This window comes from Capricornis sumatraensis, chromosome 5 (assembly GCF_032405125.1).
Source record: "Capricornis sumatraensis isolate serow.1 chromosome 5, serow.2, whole genome shotgun sequence".
NCBI lineage: Eukaryota > Metazoa > Chordata > Mammalia > Artiodactyla > Bovidae > Capricornis > Capricornis sumatraensis.
This window is the reverse complement of record NC_091073.1, coordinates 35,379,460-35,399,107: the sequence shown is the minus strand read 5'-3', so window position 1 is coordinate 35,399,107 and position 19,648 is coordinate 35,379,460. Positions and strand designations below refer to the sequence as shown.

General features: G+C 41.0%; 1 protein-coding gene across 1 annotated transcript in view; it reads right to left on the bottom strand.

Moving 5' to 3' along the window:
* Nucleotides 1-19,648, bottom strand: part of DNAH11 (dynein axonemal heavy chain 11) — a 357,268-nt gene that overhangs the window by 26,383 nt on the left and 311,237 nt on the right. The window contains exons 69-74 of the mRNA XM_068973106.1: nt 16,458-16,628; nt 13,324-13,446; nt 11,697-11,890; nt 10,383-10,531; nt 9,397-9,524; nt 2,781-3,008 (exon numbers count right to left, since the gene is read on the bottom strand). Of these exons, the coding sequence (XP_068829207.1) occupies nt 2,781-3,008; nt 9,397-9,524; nt 10,383-10,531; nt 11,697-11,890; nt 13,324-13,446; nt 16,458-16,628 (993 nt within the window). The remainder of the gene's footprint in view (nt 1-2,780; nt 3,009-9,396; nt 9,525-10,382; nt 10,532-11,696; nt 11,891-13,323; nt 13,447-16,457; nt 16,629-19,648) is intronic.

Genomic DNA, 19,648 nt, shown 5'->3' with positions numbered 1-19,648 from the left:
TGATTCTACTGCAAATCTTACAGAAAAATAAATTTACATTTTTACTTTAAAAATCTGGTTATCTGCAGATGAAAGGAGCTCAAGCATTTATGACATCTCCAAGAGGCAGTGCTATTGAGCCAGAAGAGGAGGAAGTAGGTGGCATCCTAAAGATATGGTTCTTTACATATATACATGTAAATAATCATCACTCAGTAATTATACTTACATATTCTAGAATGTTCAAGGTAGTAAAGGACCAATACTAAGTGAACTTTGTTCACTATGAGTACGCATGTCAAGATTTGAGGATATATTCTGATTTGGGGAGAAGATTAAGATACAGATTATATTTGATTTGAAAATCAAAGCATATAAAACATAACTATCCAAAAAGAACAGTTAATGTGTTTAGATTCCTTGGGCGCTTTTCTCATCTAAGGACACCCAGGCAACAGGAGCCACTAGGACTCATTCAGCTCACCCAAAGGGGAATCTAGGTAGAGGGTGGTTAGCATCCTCTGTCACAAGCTTTAGCAGATAGGATGACAGCCACAACATACATATCCAGGACAGTACGCTTGGGAGAGGAGGTGTCTATGATGGACACCACTAACTGCCAGCCCTAAAGTGCCTTCATGCTGACTTTTAGCTGTCCAAGATAGATTTACTTTTCCCGCCTCTCTTGCAGCTAGGTAATGCAGTGTGAATAAGTCTGACCAATGAGTTGAAAGAATTAGTGTGTACTAACTTGAAGAATGCATATTTACAAGAAAACAAACACGTTCCCTTCATCATCTTCTCTATCCCTTCTTTCATCCTACTTTCGGGAACACAGATATGGGAACTGCCTCTCTCACTGCCACCTGGGACCAAGGCAAGCCCATCCTAGAAACATGGTAAGCACACTGGGCTGATGGCAACTCTGTGGTGACACAGAGGCGCTCTGGATGACCTGGCTCCCGAATTCTCATGTGATACAAATACCTTTTATAACCTTGTTTAGGCCACTGTTGTTTTGCACTTCCTTCATAAATAGCCAGCCATAATTCTAACTGATAAACAATGCTAGGAATCTATACACAGATAGCCAGGGAGCACAGACTGCTGCTGCTGCTGCTGCTGCGTCGCTTCAGTCGTGTCCAACTCTGTGCGACCCCAGAGACGGCAGCCCACCAGGCTCCCCTGTCCCTGGGATTCTCCAGGCAGGAACACTGGAGTGGGTTGCCATTTCCGTCTCCACAGACTACTACCCTTTAAATATATAATCTGAACAAAAACTACATTTTTTCTAACATGACAACAATTCAGCATTTCATAAAAACCTCTTTAAAAATTTTTAGATATTCTTTAGAATATTTATTTGGGTGGTTTTGGGTAGATTTGATGCAAAGTTTATTTAGTGAATCACATTGATTATCTTTGCTTTCACTACTTATGACTATATTTAGTCTTAATAGTTCAGAGGAGCCTTTCCAGTAGATAAGAAATATTGTCCCTTAAAGTTCTTAAAAGTCTCTCCAATAAATGAAATCTTCAGTTAATATAAGTGGTTTTTCAAGGAGCAGTCAAAAGAACTGATACTTTTACAAACTAGAACATGCTGTTCTCACTGGAGAAGGAATTCAGGCACAGGCTCTGGGGATCTGAACATTCCTGTGACTGTATGCAACAATGTACATTTCCCTGGGGAGAGGGTCTGTAGTTTTACCTGATTATCAGAGTGGTGCTTACCAAAAAAAAAGCTGAAGGGCAACTGGACTGCAGCCTATATGTTCATGAAATGCTTACTCCTACAAACAAAGACAGCTGTTCTGGGGAGTTGGATAAATCCTATTTGAATATGTCAAACTACTCCTTTGTCTCTTACTTTGGGAAAAAGCTCAGGAATGTCATAAATGGCAGGAATTATGACATAAATCAAGGGATAATAAGACACATGCCTGCCTTAGTTCACACAAAAGGATAATTCAAATATGTAGCAGATTCAACAAGAGTTTCTGAGTGCCTTTTGTTTATACAGCCCATCATGTAAACAGGCTACAAACTACTCAATTATTGGATTAGGCAATTAACTGTATTCTTCAAAACTATATTCTTAGGTGGCCAATTATTTCAATGCCTTTAAATGTTCATTTGGGTATTGGTCCAGAGGGTACTAGATAAAAAGTTAATAAGCATGTAGGCATATTTTCAGAGTGTAATACTGTTTCTAACAGGAGGCTGAATACTTATCACCAAATTATATGTGATAATATATATAGGGCTTATTCTACTTCTCCTAATAAGAATGTTTTTTACTGAGGATTTCCAAGAAATTAGAGGAAGGAATGAATGGGAGCTCACAGAAATAGCAACAAGGAAACTGACGGACTTGATTATAGCAGAGACAGATGTGGTCATCTGAACAAAGACACTAATGGTAATAGAATTATCATTAATTTATAAACGTATGAATTTATTTTGAAAGGAGGTAAAAATGTAAATTTGAAGGCAGTATGGATATAATCTAAAAAGAAGGGCTTTAAATTTACTGATATCAAAATCATACCTAAGAATATTAAACATTATACCAAAACTCGCTACGTTATCGTCATCATCATCCTTCTCAACAACATCAATAAGAGCAATGGCTTTTCCACTTTCTGTGGTTAGAAATACTAGTCTGTCATGCTTGTTTTCAATAAGGAAGTTTCTCAAAAAGGCACATGATTGTTCATTCTCTTTATATATATATGGCTGTGGTCTTAGGTCTCACAGTCTTGTGAGAAGACCCTGGCTTTGGGCTTGTGCTTTCTTACCTGATCAAAGTTGTAGAGAGCAGCATGCAAATTGGCCAGCATTCCTGTGGGGGGCTCATTAGTGATCTTGATGGAATCTTCCAGGAGCCCCTGAGGGATGACATGCTCACTGGGTGTAGGTGCAGACTCAGCACTCATGACAACCCGGTAATCTCGGTGGCTTCCCCGGCTGAGTCTTTCAAGCAGTTTCTCCAAGGTTCTCAGCCACTTGGCTACCAAATGGACATTCTGCAAAAGAGCACGGTTTATGACTGCTGTGAAATACTGAAGTACGTTACTTAAATTACAAGATTACAACATTTTCCTTTACAGAAATGTCTTGAAAACACAGAGAACCATGATTTAAAGTTTCCTTTATTAACACGTTAGGGGGAAGAAAAGACCACAGCAGAATTGAGCACTGAACACATTAAGTGCTCCAATCACTACAGGTTGTCTTTGTAAACCAAAATCTCCTTCCAACACACACACCCACTTCCAACACCCACCAATCACTTCTGAGATGGAGGTCTTGATACTTTGCTTTGTTATAGTTCAAACTCAATAACTCAGACTAATCTGGGTTAGTTTGACCAAGTATAAGAACTAAGGGCCAGAAATACACCTGATCAGCCACTTTATTGTTACTGATGGAAATCTCCTCCACTCCAACTCCTGCTCATTGGTGTATGAACTCTAACATGGAAATGAGGGATGAAATACCAGCTGAGAAAGCAAGCAATCACTCTTTGTTAAGATGCATTGTGTATTCCAAACATTTAACTTAAACCCCAGGGCTGTCAGAAATAGGGTAAGAAACAAATGTCACCACCATCACTCTTTGATTTTCAGTTTTGCAATAGGCTCCTTCCATTCTAAACACTCACCATTTCAGCTTGGTTGTTGGTGCTATGAGAAATGTATAAAGATATCTCACATAATCTCTGGCTTTGGAGAAGTCCTTGCTATAGCGACTGAAAACATCATCCCCAGGAATACATCATTATTTCCAACAAAGAAACACATTTACGATTATAATGGCTAAAGAAATAGAATAATGGCAAACAGGGAAGGGAATGGAGGCATCTGTTTTGCAGGCAGCTCTGTTGCAGGAAGCAGCTCTCTGCAGGATACCCTCCTGTCTTGTTACATTAGCAAAGCTATATCGTAGCTAACCTTGACCTAGGTGCCCCCATGTTCTACTCATCTCTGGTCCTAGCACACCTCTCAAATCTTTTGGTCACACAATGCCTTACCTAACCTGTTGATTCTTCCCTTAGATCAAAGAAGCAGAAATGGAGAGTAAGTACTTAACAGATGACTAGATCTTTTCCCCATCCTCCCGTTTAGTAATCAGGTGAGCAGACTGTGTGAACAATAACATCTGAAGAATGATCACAAGGTGCTAACAAGCCTGCGTGCAGTGGTGGTGGTGGTTCAGTAGCTAAGTGGTGTCCAACTCTTGCGACCCCATGGGCTGTAGCCTGCCAGGCTCCTCTGTCCATGGGATTCTCCAGGCAAGAATACTGGACTGGGTTGCCATTTCCTTCTCCAGGGGATCTTCCTGACCCAGAAAGTGAACCTGGATCTCCTGCATTGCAGGCAGATTCTTTACTGACTGAGCTTTGAGGGAAGCTCACAAAGGGGGATGGCAATAGATCTGACCCTCCTACCTCAATGATGAAATGAGATTACTTTTTCCTTTCCCTTTAAAACCTTTCATCGCTGAGCTGAACCTTTGGAGTTGGTTCTGGGAGCTGAGTCTGCCTTCTCCCCAGGTTGCCAGATTTCTGAATCTGGAAATCTTTCTTCCCACCAGCACTTGCCTCTCCAGTATTGGCTTTTGGAGCAGCAAGTGGCCAAATCGGAATTTGATAACAGGAGCAGTAATGTAGATATCTTTATTCAAAACAGTCTTGTTGTAAAAATACCTACGCCAATCCGGTGGTTGACGTTATTAGGCTTTTCTCCCCTGGGAGAATACTGAACAATGAAAGGTGTTAAGGCCTGAATCATGTCCATTGAAGTCGATATGTTGAGTCCTAACCCTCAGTGAAAAAGCGAGAGAGTTCCGGAAAAAACATCTATTTCTGCTTTATTGACTATGCCAAAGCCTTTGACTGTGTGGATCACAATAAACTGTGGAAAATTCTGAAAGAGATGGGAATACCAGACCACCTGACCTGCCTCTTGAGAAACCTGTATGCAGGTCAGGAAGCAACAGTTAGAACTGGACATGGAACAACAGACTGGTTCTAAACAGGAAATGGAGTACATCAAGGCTGTATATTGTCACCCTGCTTATTTTACTTATATGCAGAGTACATCATGACAAACGCTGGGCTGGAAGAAGCACAAGCTGGAATCAAGATTGCCAGTAGAAATTTTAATAACCTCAGATATGCAGATGACACCATCCTTATGGCAGAAAGTGAAGAGGAACTAAAAAGCCTCTTGATGAAAGTGAAAGTGGAGAGTGAAAAAGTTGGCTTAAAGCTCAACATTCAGAAAATGACAATCATGGCCTCTGGTCCCATCACTTCATGGCAAATAGATGGGGAAACAGTGGAAACTGGCTGACTTTATTTTCAGGGGCTCCAAAATCACTGCAGATGGTGACTGCAGCCATGAATTAAAAGACGCTTACTCCTTGGAAGGAAAGTTATGACCAACCTAGACAGCATATTGAAAAGCAGAAACATTACTTCGTCAACAAAGGCCTGTCTAGTCAAGGCTATGGTTTTTCCAGTGGTCGTGTATGGATGTGAGAGCTGGACTGTGAAGAAAGCTGAGCACCGAAGAACTGATGCTTTTGAACTGTGGTGTTGGAGAAGACTCTTGAGAGTCCCTTGGACTGCAAGGAGATCCAACCAGTCCGTCCTAAAGGAGATCAGTCCTGAGTGTTCATTGGAAGGACTGATGTTGAAGCTGAAACTCCAATACTTTGGCCACCTGATGTGAAGAGCTGACTCATTTGAAAAGACCCTGATGCTGGGAAATATGGAGGGCAGGAGGAGAAGAGGAAGACAGAGGATGAGATGGCTGGATGGGAACACTGACTCAATGGACATGGGTTTGGGTAGGCTCTGGGAGTTGGTGATGGACAGGAAGGCCTGGCATACTGCAGTTCATGGGGTTACAAAGAGTCGGACACGACTGAGCGACTGAACTAAACTGAGCCCTCAGCTCCTCAGAATGCAGCTATATTTGGAACAGGTTCTTAAAAGAGGAAATTAAGGCTAAATGCAGTCATTAAAGAGGAGAGTATGCCAACCCACTGCAGTATTGTTGCCTGGGGAATCCCCATGGACAGAGGAGCCTGGCGGGCTACAGTCCATGGGTTTTCAAGAAGACAGACACGACTGAGCAACTAAGCACAGCAAGCACAGCAGACATTAAAGTGGACCTTAATCCAACATGACTGGTGCCCTTATAAGAAGAAGAGATTAGATAGATAGACATACATAGAAGGAAGACCATGTCAAGAAACAGGGAGACTTCAGTTAAAACCAACTCTGCTGACACCTTCATCTCAGACTTCTAGCCCCTAGATCAATAAGAAATTAAACTTCTGTTGCTCAAATGATCCAATCCATGATACTCTGGTATGGTAACCCTAGAAAACTTCTACAGTAGGTAAGGGCTAAGTTTTTTCCCTTACTTGCTACTAGATGATAAGGAAAGTGCTTCTCACATCTAACTGTGCCCTCATACAAGTAAGCAGGAGCAAAATCTATAATAAAATCTGTTTTGCATGCTCAAATGTGTTCTAATTCTCTACTTCATGGAATATGACAATGCCTTGCTTGGAAAGTTTATGTGAAACAAATGTAAAAATATCCCTAGGTGGTGACTTTGGAGTCAGGGAACAGAAAAATCTCCAAGCACACCATCGCTGTACACAGTAACACTTTGGAATCCAGCCTGGGGACCATTCTTGAGGATACCAGCTTTGAGACTGGCTAGATACCTGTGGCCATTTGTCCAAGGGCAGCAGTTTGTGCAACATTTTTAGTCAATACACATATCTTGAAAATGACCCACTTTGCCCATGAAAAATGGTTTTTAATTCCATTATTTTAATTCACAGATCATCTGGTGTGCATGAGATAAAGACAGCGCCAGCCTGCTACCTTAGTTATAGTTTTCTGTGGAGTGTGGGTTTTCTGACAAAACCCTAGCTGCCTAAATATCCCAAGGGGGGCTATTTCTGATCGTAGTAATTAACTATGGTGGAGTCTGTATAAGAACTTATTAACATGTGCATACGTTTCCTTTGCCCACGCCAACCAAACTGAATGTAAGATACAAATAATATAACAAGTTCTGATTATGCTGGTCTTGTCATGCTTCGAAGTCCTGCTCTTCTTTTAACTGCCAATCACAGGGATACTATAAATCTTTGGGAACTGCAGAGTGTGGTGAAAAATAGCAAAAAAGTTACATTCTAAGTTTCTGGCTTATCACTAGGAACAAAAGTCTAGAATAGATATCCAAAAGGAGACCCTTCACAAAGTGCAGTCTTTCAAGGCTTTTTTTTTTTTTTTTTAATGGGAAAACTTACTACTTGCATTTTTTTGGGGGGGGAAGGGGACAACTGGTAGCTCAGCACTGACATAAAACTGACAGAAACATTTTACTTTGAGTACTGTCTTCTCTTAGGAGATAGCTGCATCCCTCCCAGTTTCATGTCAGTCTGAGCCTCTGGATGTGAGAATTTGCAAAGAACTCTTTCTTCTGTGGGAAGACCCCAGGGTCCACACAACTGTCCAAGCAGCAACTGCTAGTTTTAGAAAAACAAACCCTCCACTGTGAGCCATTTGACTCTGTGAGGCTCAGAAGGGGACTCGTCATCCCAAGTCCCCATACTGAAGGCCCATGGTTTAAGCAGTAGGTTTTACTCTCCCAGAAGGTTATATTCTGTGTGGATAATGGGCAGCGTCTTTGTGAATCCAATTTTATTTTAAGCATAAATAGAAACAGCATCAGCCCCAGACATTGGAGACATTAGGGAAGGCCAGCATCCTGACCGCATGAGGTGGCAGTGTGGGCTAGCTGAAAACACATCGTCCGCTGCCAAACAGGCCCTGTCCTTTTCCCACTGCGTGGCCCTGAGGCTCTCCAGACTACTCGGAGGCTTAATTTTCTTATCTTTACAATGGGATGGCCATACCTCCCCTTGCAGCTTTGCTGTGATGATTAGCAATAATGTATCCCAGGAATGAATTGCCTAGTAGAGAGTCTGGCATATAAAAGAGAACCTTTGTGCTCCAAATCAAAAGCCTATTTCCAGATCCCCCAAGACAGCTGGCATGCCCTGCTGTATGGAGTCTGCTTGGCCCCTAGGTGCCGCCTGAAGCTGGACTGGCCTCCATGGGTTCTTAGGTTCTTACTGGTGCAAACTAAAAAATGCTGCTTGCCATCTCTTTCTATAAGGATGACATCATCAGCCACGGCAAGCACTGGCATTCAGCACAACCTGAAAAGTGCTCAGGGTGGAGGTCGGGAATAAGGCACTCTATACTCTGGGAAAATCTGGTAGAACAGACCTTCACAGTTAGATATTTTCAGGAGAAAATGTCTTATGAATCTATTTCTTGTATCTTTTTATACCTAGAAAATCACTAAAATCATTAGCAGAGATAGCTGCTCCCTGTGACTAGCAGCAACCCTCTACTGAGACGTGCGCTTGGTTGCTAAGACCACATACACACTGGCCTCTCCCCGCTACGTCTCTGGTGTAGTTTCTCAGAGCTGAGAGTCTGTCTCCCGGGCTACAGTCCTCAGTGAAGTCCCCAAATAAAACTGAACTCATACCTCCTCTGTGTGGGTTTTTTTCAGTTGACACCAGAATCCCGAGTCATAGAAACCCCTCCAGAGAACACTGACTGGCAGACTCAGAGCCATATATATAAGCCCTGGAAAGGATAAGGGGCTAGTCCTCAATCCTTTAATTTACAAAGAGGATGCTACACAATAAGCTAGGGGCAGAATCAGAGTCATAGGAGATAATGAGAAATGAAAAAATGCTCTGTCGACTTTAAAGCTATATGCAGATGAGGGATGTCATGACAACACTGTCGGTACTCTGTCTGTCTGTCTGTCCGTCCTCCAGCCCTACTGGGTGTTTCAGATACATGTGCATAAAGAGAACAATGGGCTCCCTCTAGTATTTTAAATTTTAGATTTCCCAGGTGGTCTAGTGGATAAGAATCTGCCTGCTGATGTGGGGGACATGGATTTGATTCCTAGTTTGGGAAGACGTCATATGCTGCAGGGCAACTAAGCCCGTGTACCTAGAGCCCATTCTCCATAACAAGAGAAGCCACCACAGCTAGAGAGCAGGCCCCGCTCAGCACAACTAGAGGAAGCCCCATGCGGCACTGAAGGCCCACTGCAGTCATGGATAAATAATTTTACATTTAAACCACAATGGCTAGAAAATTCCTCAAGATGGTATGTATTCTTGTCAGCAGAGCTCCTTGTCACCTTGGAGGTGTGTCTGCTGCTGAGGGAACCCCCAGGACTCTGCAGATGGCAATGTGTTATGTGAAAGGCTCATGCCCACTGGGCAGGGTGGCTCTGCACTGCCCATCGTGCTCATTCCCCGTGCTGCCCCTGAAAACGTGATACTCACTTGGAGTATGACCCAGTGTCCTTCTCTGGAAGCCTTCTCCAGGGCCGTTTCTGCCACCATCTCCTGCCCTTGTCCTAAAGACACGTTGTGGAATTTTCCCGAGCCGATGGTAAACCCCAGCCTTTTGCCTGCGGGAGGGCATGACACAGCAAGCGGAAGAGTGAACCAAGGCGGGGTGAGAAAGGCCCCGTGTTCTGTTACCTGACGACCGCCCGTGGCAACCGCTGTTACCTCCACGGTCGCTTTCCTAAAGAATCCAAACTAAACCTCTGTTGTTTCAACAGCATCATTTTAAGCTTTCAGTGTCAATGGCAGCCTCCTCGCAAGCATTAGCAAAGCCTATGGAAATTAGTTCTTCTGGTTTTATCATAATAAAGCTTTTGACATTTTGATAGGTGGCAAGCATTGTTATTAAGCTTTATAAACTCTTACAGGAGTAGCAAAACACTGTCCTCATAAAAAGGAGCAACATGTGGTAGGTATCACATCATTTTTTTGACTGGATCAGCTCATTTGGTAAAACGCAGGAGCCTCTCACCTTGCGAGGCCGTGCTGGAATCCGGCACAGTCAGGTCACAGCTCTATTAACCCGGCGCTCTCCGTGCAGACCGTGGGGAATAGTCATCGAAAGCACAAAGCGACAGTGCCTAGCACAGTCGAGTAGACTTGCTCTAATGACCATTATTTAGTCACAGGGGGCACAAGATTACAAGAGCATGGAGAAAATTGCCCTCTGGCCCCCATCTAGTCAAAAGGTAGAAAATTGTACAAAAGAAACCTGCATTATGCCAACCAGAGGAATGCTCCATTTAAACATTTCTTCTGACTACGGTGTTATTAACCTTACATTTTCCATAGATTCGATCTCCAACAGATGAGAAAGGGAAAAAAAAAAAAACCCAACTGAGATAACTGTGAGCTGAAAGGAAGGTTGGGTTGGCACTGGGTGAGAGTCAGGGCTGGATGGCCACCTCCTGGCCACTCACCCAGTATCTCCAGGTCTTTGAGGGCATCTACTCCTGGAGAGAGGATGAAGAATATGGGGGTGGCGGGGCTGCTCTCCTCAAATGCTTTAACCAAGTCCAATCTGGTCCTCTCTACATACTTGGCACCCAGTTTTTCCTCCACGAAATTCCTGTAAAAAAAAAATAATGCCAAAGACAGGATCAGTGTTTTTGACCCTGAAAAGTGTCACAACTTGAATCAGCTTAAACTGCAGACACAGGAAGGAAGCCAGCCCTGTTTAGAACATATGATGTCTTGTAATAATGGCAGTATGAATCTGACTAGATCTATGCAGTCGAGTCAGTGAAATCTCACTGCTTTAGAAGCGATGAAAATCACAGGCCTACATTCTTTTTGGGGGGCTACTGAGACCCTCCTGAGTATCATCAGCTGCCTGCATGTGGCTTTGTGTCCCCCCAAACCCCCTGCCAGACCCCCCTATTACTTATGAACAGTTCATTAGATTTGCCACCATGCAATTTTCCAGCCTGTTGGGCTTCTCATGAATATACAAATGCTTTTTGGGGTGTTTCTAACACAGGGAAGCTCAATTAAGCAGGGATTATTTGCCAGTAGCATCAGATTTAGCAGAAAGTAAGTACTACTAAGCAGAATTAACTTGTAAAGTAGGGTGCGACAGAGGCTTCTGCAAAGGGAAAATTGGCTGAAAAGACAAAGCAAAGGAAAAAACCTGCGGCAAGTGAATACTACTGAAGAAAAAGCAGCTCCATAGGGAAGGAACTTGAGAATTCTCTGGCTGGTGAATTCAAATTAGAATTAAGCAGCGTATTACCACTGAGAAGCCAAAAGGGCAAAGAAAAAAGGACACTTAAACCAAGATTCAGACAAGGGTTCTGCTTTTAAATTGCTCTGGTTGCAGAGTTATAGAACTATAAGTGAATCCATGAAAGGAATTCGTTTTTTGTTTGATGTGCAAAATCTTCAGAGCCAAAGTGCCACCACTAAGTGAAAGACAATGAGAATCACACTAGCATAATGCGAGTTCCTGGCCTCTGAACTCTGCCAGCTCTCTTCCTAGAATATTTCCATCAGTTTCCTGTTTCCCCTACTGATTTCAGAATTAAAAGTTTTCAGGAAGAATATGCTCAGTCCGCTGACAGCCTAGCATACTGTTCAGTGCTTAGCAAATCTTGGCAACAGTAGTGATTATAATATAAAAATGTTGGCAGAATCACTTTTCATTAACATGAACCATAATGTCTCCACCAGATACTTCTAGGCTTCAAGACCAAGCTTCCTCTAGGTTAATTTCTGTGAGAGCTAACCGTGCCCACCTGAGAGCATATGTCATTCTGTCGGGGCGCACTGCTCTCAAAATAATCAGCTTCTGTATTAAGCTTTTCTTCTTCCATTCTTGTGGTAACTTTTCCCTTTCTGGACACTCGGATTCTGCCCACTTCCTCCACTGCTTGGCAGATCCTTCCACATCTCGGTCGAGGCCTCGAAACTCTTCCATGAGGGCGACTGCCTGTGATAAAATAGGGAAGCAGAGGAGACTAACACAGCAGCTAGTGTAGAGCAGCCTGGGGTCTGAGACAAAGGCCTGTGAATGTTGAGGTGAGCTCCCTGGGCTAGGCAGGAGGTCCCTGGTGATTATCTATTTCATACCTAAAAAACTACAACACTGTCACTCATCTATAATATAAACTAAAAATTAAAGAATAAGAAAGAAAGAAGGGCCTGAAACAAAACAAAAAAAATAAGACGTGTGACTATATATTGGATCCTGTGCAGGTAAAGTGGTGCTGGACAGTCTTCATTGCCTCTTCAGATTTACTCAGGACCCTTCCTGCTCTGCAAAGGGGGTGATCGCGAAGCATGACTTGAACAAAGCATCCTGGTTTTCTGCCTGGTTGGGTCTGACCAACAGGAAGCACTGGCAAGAGGCTGGAGGGCTAGTGAAAGGCGGTGAAGGTACCTCTTCCCCAGTGCTTTCCTGTGATGATGTTTAGTAGTGGCTCCACTTCCTTATGGAATGCCAGAGTTCCTAGAGGTTGGCTCTCTCCCGTAGCTTCCTTTCTCAGTAGTTTCACTAACTGTTCCTTTCCCACCCTTTCCCCTCCCCATCCCTGGCTGATCCCCTCATCTTTTTTCTTATACAATGAAAACATACTCTTTGTTAAACTTTAAAAAAAAATCATACTTTGAATTTGCCATTTGTTTTCTGCTGAGACCCTGATACACAACTGAACTTGAAGTTATGATTCTAGAGCAATAATCTAATTAAAAATTCTATTTAAAAATAAAATCTAAACATACTAAAAAACTAAGGAAAAACATAGTTATTTTCAATACAGAGAAATGTTCCTGTTTCAGGGGAAAAAAAAAAAGAGTATGGCGAGGCTTAGCACGTGATGAGCATCTCTGAGGGATTCCAGAGTCAGAGAATAAACTTTTAGTAATAGAATCTGACAGAAACGTGGAATAAGGACTTACAATTAGGGTTGTGCTGCTTAAACATGTTACAATGATAATACATGACTATACCGCTGTATAAATTAACAAAATTTTTTGAAAAAGCGGAGAAATACTATAAAAAAGAAAAACCAAATGAAGAAACTAGATTCAGGTCAACTGAAAAAAAGATCACTTATACTCCTCAACTTTAACCAAAGGTCCTGTACATTATACATATTTATTAACAACTTTCCCATCCATAAATAGATCAAAAGTTCCTTTACTTCCAAATAAAAAAGGGAAATCAGAATATAGTTGGTGGACATGCAAATTGGTGTAGACATTATGGAAAAGAGTATGGGAAGTTCTTCAAAAAATTAAAACCAGCATGTATCTACAACTAAAATGGTGTATATCACCTATATTTTTTAAAACTACATTTTAGAGAACTGAGATTTGAAGTAAGATATATAAATTTTTTGAAAAATCATGTCCCCAACATACCTTAATAGCACTCCATGACTGATTAGTGAGGAAATCAACAGGACTCTGATAAGTGTGTTCAACTGTGAACCGAAGCAGGAAATCCAATTCAAGATGATCTATCTCTTTCTTTCTCAGCAAAATCTTGAGAGGACACAAAGCAGAAAAGGGTCATTTGGTCTGCATCAAAATCAAGGATGCAGTCACCACTTAATAGATATGGTTGAAAAGGCAGGACTAAGATTTCTGAGAATTCCTACAGATATATATGTTTGTGGTTAAAATAAGGGATCTTAGATTATGCTCATGAACTCAAAATCTTGATTGTAAAATCTAATAGCAAATAATTACCAAACCTGGTTCATTTCCATTTTAACACCTGTGCTGACTAGCAGCATATTTAAAATAAGCTTTCATATTTAGCCTTCTGCTGTTAGATCAAACTTGTCTTGAAACTTTTTATACAAATTGAGAAGGCCTCAGATGAAAATGGACCGAATCACTAAACTAAAGCTAAAACTAGTACAGTAAGTTAGTCCTGATATAGAAATTATATTCAATAAACCATGAGATACATAAGACTTTTCTTACACGTGAGATTATGTTGAGAAAAACCTGGAAATTGTTTTACAGACAAAACAAACACATCATGAACTGAACTCGAGACATGCTGGTTACAGAACTGATAAAAAGTCCACGGAATATTTAGGAGGGACACAAATGAAATATTCCTAATTTCCACATAGAAACTATAACAGCTTATAAAGTTAAACAGGTAAAATGTTTGAGGTTTGTGCTATTTAAAAATTCTAGATATTTTCAAAATGCATTACAGGTGGTAACATGTATCAGAATATTATTTTATTAGATAATTTTTCTTAATCCAATTTGATTTATTTCATCAAACAAAAAATTGTCCTCATATATATAAAGCTTACATTTATGTAAACAGTATTTCAGATAGATAATTCCTACACATATTCTAAAAAGAAGTTTTAAATAGATGTACACACGTGTGTATACATACGGTACCATCCCTGGTCCATCACTGTTCATGAACAATACATGTAAACACACAAATGTCAGCAAAACCCACAAACAATATGATTAAAATATGGGCAGAGGAACTGAATAGTCATTGTACCAAAGAAGGCACACAAATGGCTGACAGTTACATGAAAAAGTGCTCAAGATCACTCATCACTAATCACCAGGAAAATTCAAATCAAAACCACACGAGACGTCACCTCACACCTGTTGGGACGGCTATCAGCAAACAGACAAGAGATGACATGCTGGTGAGGATATGAGACAGGAACCCCTGAGCACTGCTGGTGGGAGTGTAAACTGGTAAAGCTACATGGAGAAGAATATGGAGATCCCCCAAAAAATGAAAAATAGGACTATCACAGAATCCAGCAATTTCACTTCTGGGTATACATCCAAAAGAAGTGAAATCACCATCTCAAAAAGATATCTGTACTCCTATGTTCATTACAGCACTTTTTTTTTTTTTTTACAATAGCCAACATATAGAAACAACCTAAGCCCCCATCTATGGATGAATGGATAAAGAAAACGTGGTGTGTATGTGTGTGTATATACGTATGATTTTTATATATGCACATACATATGAACAATGGAATATTATTCAGTCATAAAAAGAAGGGAATCCTGTCATTTGTGACAAGATAGATGGACCTTGAGAGCATTATGCTAAGGAAAAGAGTCACATAGAGAAAGAGAAACACTGTATAATCTCACTTTCACGTGGAATCCAAAAAAACAAAACTCACAGATACAGAGAACAAGTTGGTGGTTGTCAGAGGTAGGTGGTGGGGGGTGGAAAAATGGATGAAGGTGATGAAAAGGTATAAACTTTTAGTTATACACAAGTACTGGATGTGATGTACAGCATGGTGATCACAGTTAACAATACTCTATTGTGTATTAGTTAGTTGCTAAGGAGTAAGGCTTCCCTGGTGGCTCAGTGCTAAAGAATTCGCTGCCAATGCAGGAGACACAGGTTCCATCCCTGGGTCAGGAAGATCTCCTGAAGAAGGAAATGGCAACCCACTCCAGTATTCTTGCCCGGAGAATCCCATGGACGGAGGAGCCTGGCAGGTTATAGTCCGTGGGGTCACAAAAGAGTTAGACATGACTTAGGGACTAAACCACCACCACAACAAAAAAGTCTTAAAGTTCTCATCATGAGAAAAAAATGTAACTATATGAGGTGAAGGCTGTTGACTAAACTTATAGTGTAATCATTTCACAATATATACATACGTAAGATTATTATGTTGAACATGATGGACTAATACAATGTATGTGTCTATTCTATCTCGATAAAACTGGGAGAAAGAAGAAAAATTCCATTTTATAATGTATTACTCCTGTTTATCACATATATTATAAAATGATTCCACCCATATATTCTATTCTAACCCAAAGGAATCTATTAACACCAAAACTATTGAAAGAGAAGTGATAGTTTATCACTATTAACAGCAGCTATTTAAAAATGCCTTCTTTGAGCAAAGTACTTGGGAAGACACAAAATAAACAAGACATCTTTCATCAAGATTTGAATTGACCGAAAAAGTTATACAGCACACAGACTAATAAAAGGAACACATGTTTATTTCATCTAGGAATGAGGTCCTCGATGTTTTTTCCTCACCATGGGTACTTTTATTTAAACAAAATCATTTGCAGAGTCCACATGAGAAAGAGGTCTTACTGAAGGTTGGAGTGTGAAACCTGCAGCTCTTTCCATACATTTACTATTTTTTAATGGGGCTCTGAAAACCTCCCAGGACCACTCAGATTTGGAACTTTAACCTTGAGATTCTCTCCAAGAAACTCCCCAGGAGGATAAATACCTGGGAGGTCTGTATAGGACCTAAAGTTGAGGCCAATGCTTCACGGGCCTGTTTTACAGAGTGATGGCTGATGTGGTTGCCCCAAGTGCAAACCCACCTAAGCCACTGCACACTGACCGACTCACAAAGCTGATATATGTCCAAGTTCCCTCTGGGAAACTCAAACTATCTTTAGGCCACCAAGGGCTTCCAAGCAGCAGTGAAGTACCTAATACACAGAGATGCGAGACTCGGGTTCTGGGGCTGCTTTTCAGTGACTGATCTCCTCACCTGGAAAGCCATCTGGGACAGGAAGGTGAGCTTGTCCTTCTCAAACAGCGCCTGGCTGGTGTAGAGGAAGACGGCATGGGTGATGCTCTCGGTCAGGGCAGAGATGCGCCCCGGGATGTCCTCCACCTTGTCAGCCTGCTCGATGGCTCTGTGGAACAGCATGTTGAAAGCCTGGGGAATTCAAGGCACTGTTAAGGGGTGACAACTGGTGGCAGGTGTCCAGCTAGTCCCAAGCCCAGAGGCTACAGGGTATGGATGGGGAGAGAGAACAGGATGGGTTTTACAAGGATTCTATGAGCTCTAGAACAGCTCCTGGCATGTGGTAAGGCCTCAGCGAAAGTTTGCTATTATTTTTAACATTATTTCATAAAATCAACCCACATTTTCTTCCTAACCAACTGAACTGCACTGTCCTTTGTCCTTCTACCCATGCAATTGAATATATATACATATATATATTTTTTTTAATTTTTAATTTTGGTAAAATACACAAAGGGTAAAATTTACCATCTTACTAGTTTTAAATAGTATTAAGTATATTCACACTGTGGTACAACCCATTTCCAAACTGTTTTCTTCTTGAATAACTGAAACACTGTTAGATAACAACTCACTTAAAAAACTCATTTAATTATATCCATAACCCTATTCCTTGACAACCACTATTCTACATACTGTTTCTACAAGTTTGACTGCTCTAGGTACTTCCTGCAGTGGAATTATCTAGTCATCAAGGTTCATCTGTGTTGTAGCATACATCAGAATTCCCTTCCTTTCTAAGGCTAAATAGTGTCCACTGTATGTACATATTTGCTGTGGTTGTTCAGTCACTAAGTCCTGTCTGACTCTTTGCAACCCCATGGACTGCAGTCTGCCAGGCTCCTCTGTTCTCCACTGTCTCCTGGAGTTTGCTCAAATTTATGTCTATTGAGTCAGTGATGCTATCTAATCACCTCATCCTCTGCTGCCTGCTTCTTCTGCCTTCAACCTTTCCCAGCATCAGGGTCTTTTCCAATGAGCTGGCTCTTCACATCAGGTGGCCAAAGTATTGGAGCTTCAGCTTCAGCAATAGTCCTTCCAATGAATATTCAGGACTGATTTCCTTTAGGATTCTCTGGTTTGATCTCCTTGCAGTCCAAAGGAGGCTTAAGAATCACAATTTAAAAGCATCAATTCTTCAGCACTCAGCCTTCTTTATGGTCCAGTTCTCACAGCTGTACATAATTCCTGGAAAAGCTATAGCTTTGACTATGCAGACCTCTGTCAGCGAAGTGATGTCTCTGCTTTTTAATATGATGTCTAGGTTTGTCATAGCTTTCCTTCCAAAGAGCAAGCATCTTTTAATTTCATGGCTGCAGTCTCTGTCCACAGTGATTTTGGAGCCCAAGAAAATAAATCTGTCACTGTTACCACTTTTCTCCCTTTCATCTGCCATGAAGTGATGGGACCGGATGCAATGACCTCAGTTTTTCAAATGTTGAGTTTCAAGCCAGCTTTCATCCAGTGATGGACATTTGGGTCTATTATGAACAATGCTATGAACATGGGTGTACAAATGTCTCTTTGAGACCATCTTGTAATTCTTTTGGGTATATGTTCAGAAGTGGAATTGTTGAATCACATGGCAATTTTTAAAACAACTGTTATATTATTTTCCAAAGTAACTGTACTGTTTTACAACCCTTCCAACAGTGCACAAGGGTTACAATTTCTCCAGATCATTGCCAACACTTGTTATTTTCTGTTTTTTTCCCCGATATAGTGTAGGTATCCTAATAGATATGAAATAGTATCTCATTGTGGTTTTGATTTGCATTTTCCTAAACATTAGTGACGTTGAACATCTTTTCAAATGCTTACTGGTCATTGGTCATATCTCCTTTGGAGAAATGTCTTTACTCATTTTCTAACAGGTTATTTTTTTGTTTTTGCCCATTTTCTAACAGGTTATTTTTTTGTTTTTGTTATTCTACCCATGTACTTTTGTGATCTCCTTTGATTATCTCACTCTTTAAAAAAATCACTCAATATTTGTTTTTACTCATATGTTTTGGTAGCAATGGGGCTGTATATATTTTTACATATATCGATATTTAGATATATAGCTAACATATCCAACTCTGTACATCTATAATCCAAATCTATATATCTATAAATAGATATAAACATATCACATTTTTTGACTGGTGGACAAGGACTAATATACTTGAAAGCAAGTAAAACCCTGCAAAAACTGACAGTAAATATGGGTAAGCAGGTATTAACGAAGTACTTATTTGCTATTTACATTTTAAAATCAATTTTTAATTTATGAACAATAAAATGCACCCATTAAATAAAAAGCTCAATGAGTAGTGATAAATGTATAGACTTCAGTAACAGTCACTGCAATCAAAATGTAGAACCTTGCTATCCATGTCACCCTAAAGAGTTCTCATGTGCCTCTTTGCAGTCCGTTCCCACCATTATCCACCCCCGTCCCTGCCCACTGCCGAGCTGTTTCTCTCATGGCAGATTCTTTTTAGATGTGTACTTCTAGAACTTTGTTGTGCAGTTGATTCCCTTTGGGTAAAGACCTAGAGTAAACATTTAGATCATTTTGTAACTTTATGAGAAACTGCCAAACTGTTTTCCAAAATAGTCTTAGCACCTTGCATCCCCACTGGGAAAGAGAGAGAGGTGTAGCGCCACATCAGTGCCAACGTTTACGTTAATGACAGTCTTGCATAATTTTAGCCTTTCTATTGGGTATACATTTATATCTCATTCTGCTTTTACTCTGCATTTCTCTGATGATTGTTGAGCATCTTAAAAATGTGCTTATGGGTAATATATATCTTAGTAGGAAATGGCAACCCACTCCAGTATTCCTGCCTGGAGAATCCCAGGGATGGGGGAGCCTGGGTAGGCTGCAGTCCATGGGGTCGCTGAGAGTCGGACACGACTGAGCGACTTCACTTTCACTTTTCACTTTCATTCATTGGAGAAGGAAACGGCAACCCACTCCAGTGTTCTTGCCTTGAGAGTCCCAGAGACGAGGGAGCGTGGTGGGCTGCCGTCTATGGGGTCGCACAGAGTCAGACACGACTGAAGCAACTTAGCAGCAGCAGCAGACAAGTCCAAGCCTTTCCTCCATTTTTTTTAAATTAACTATTGAGTTGTATATTCTGATATAAGTTCTTTGTGAAATT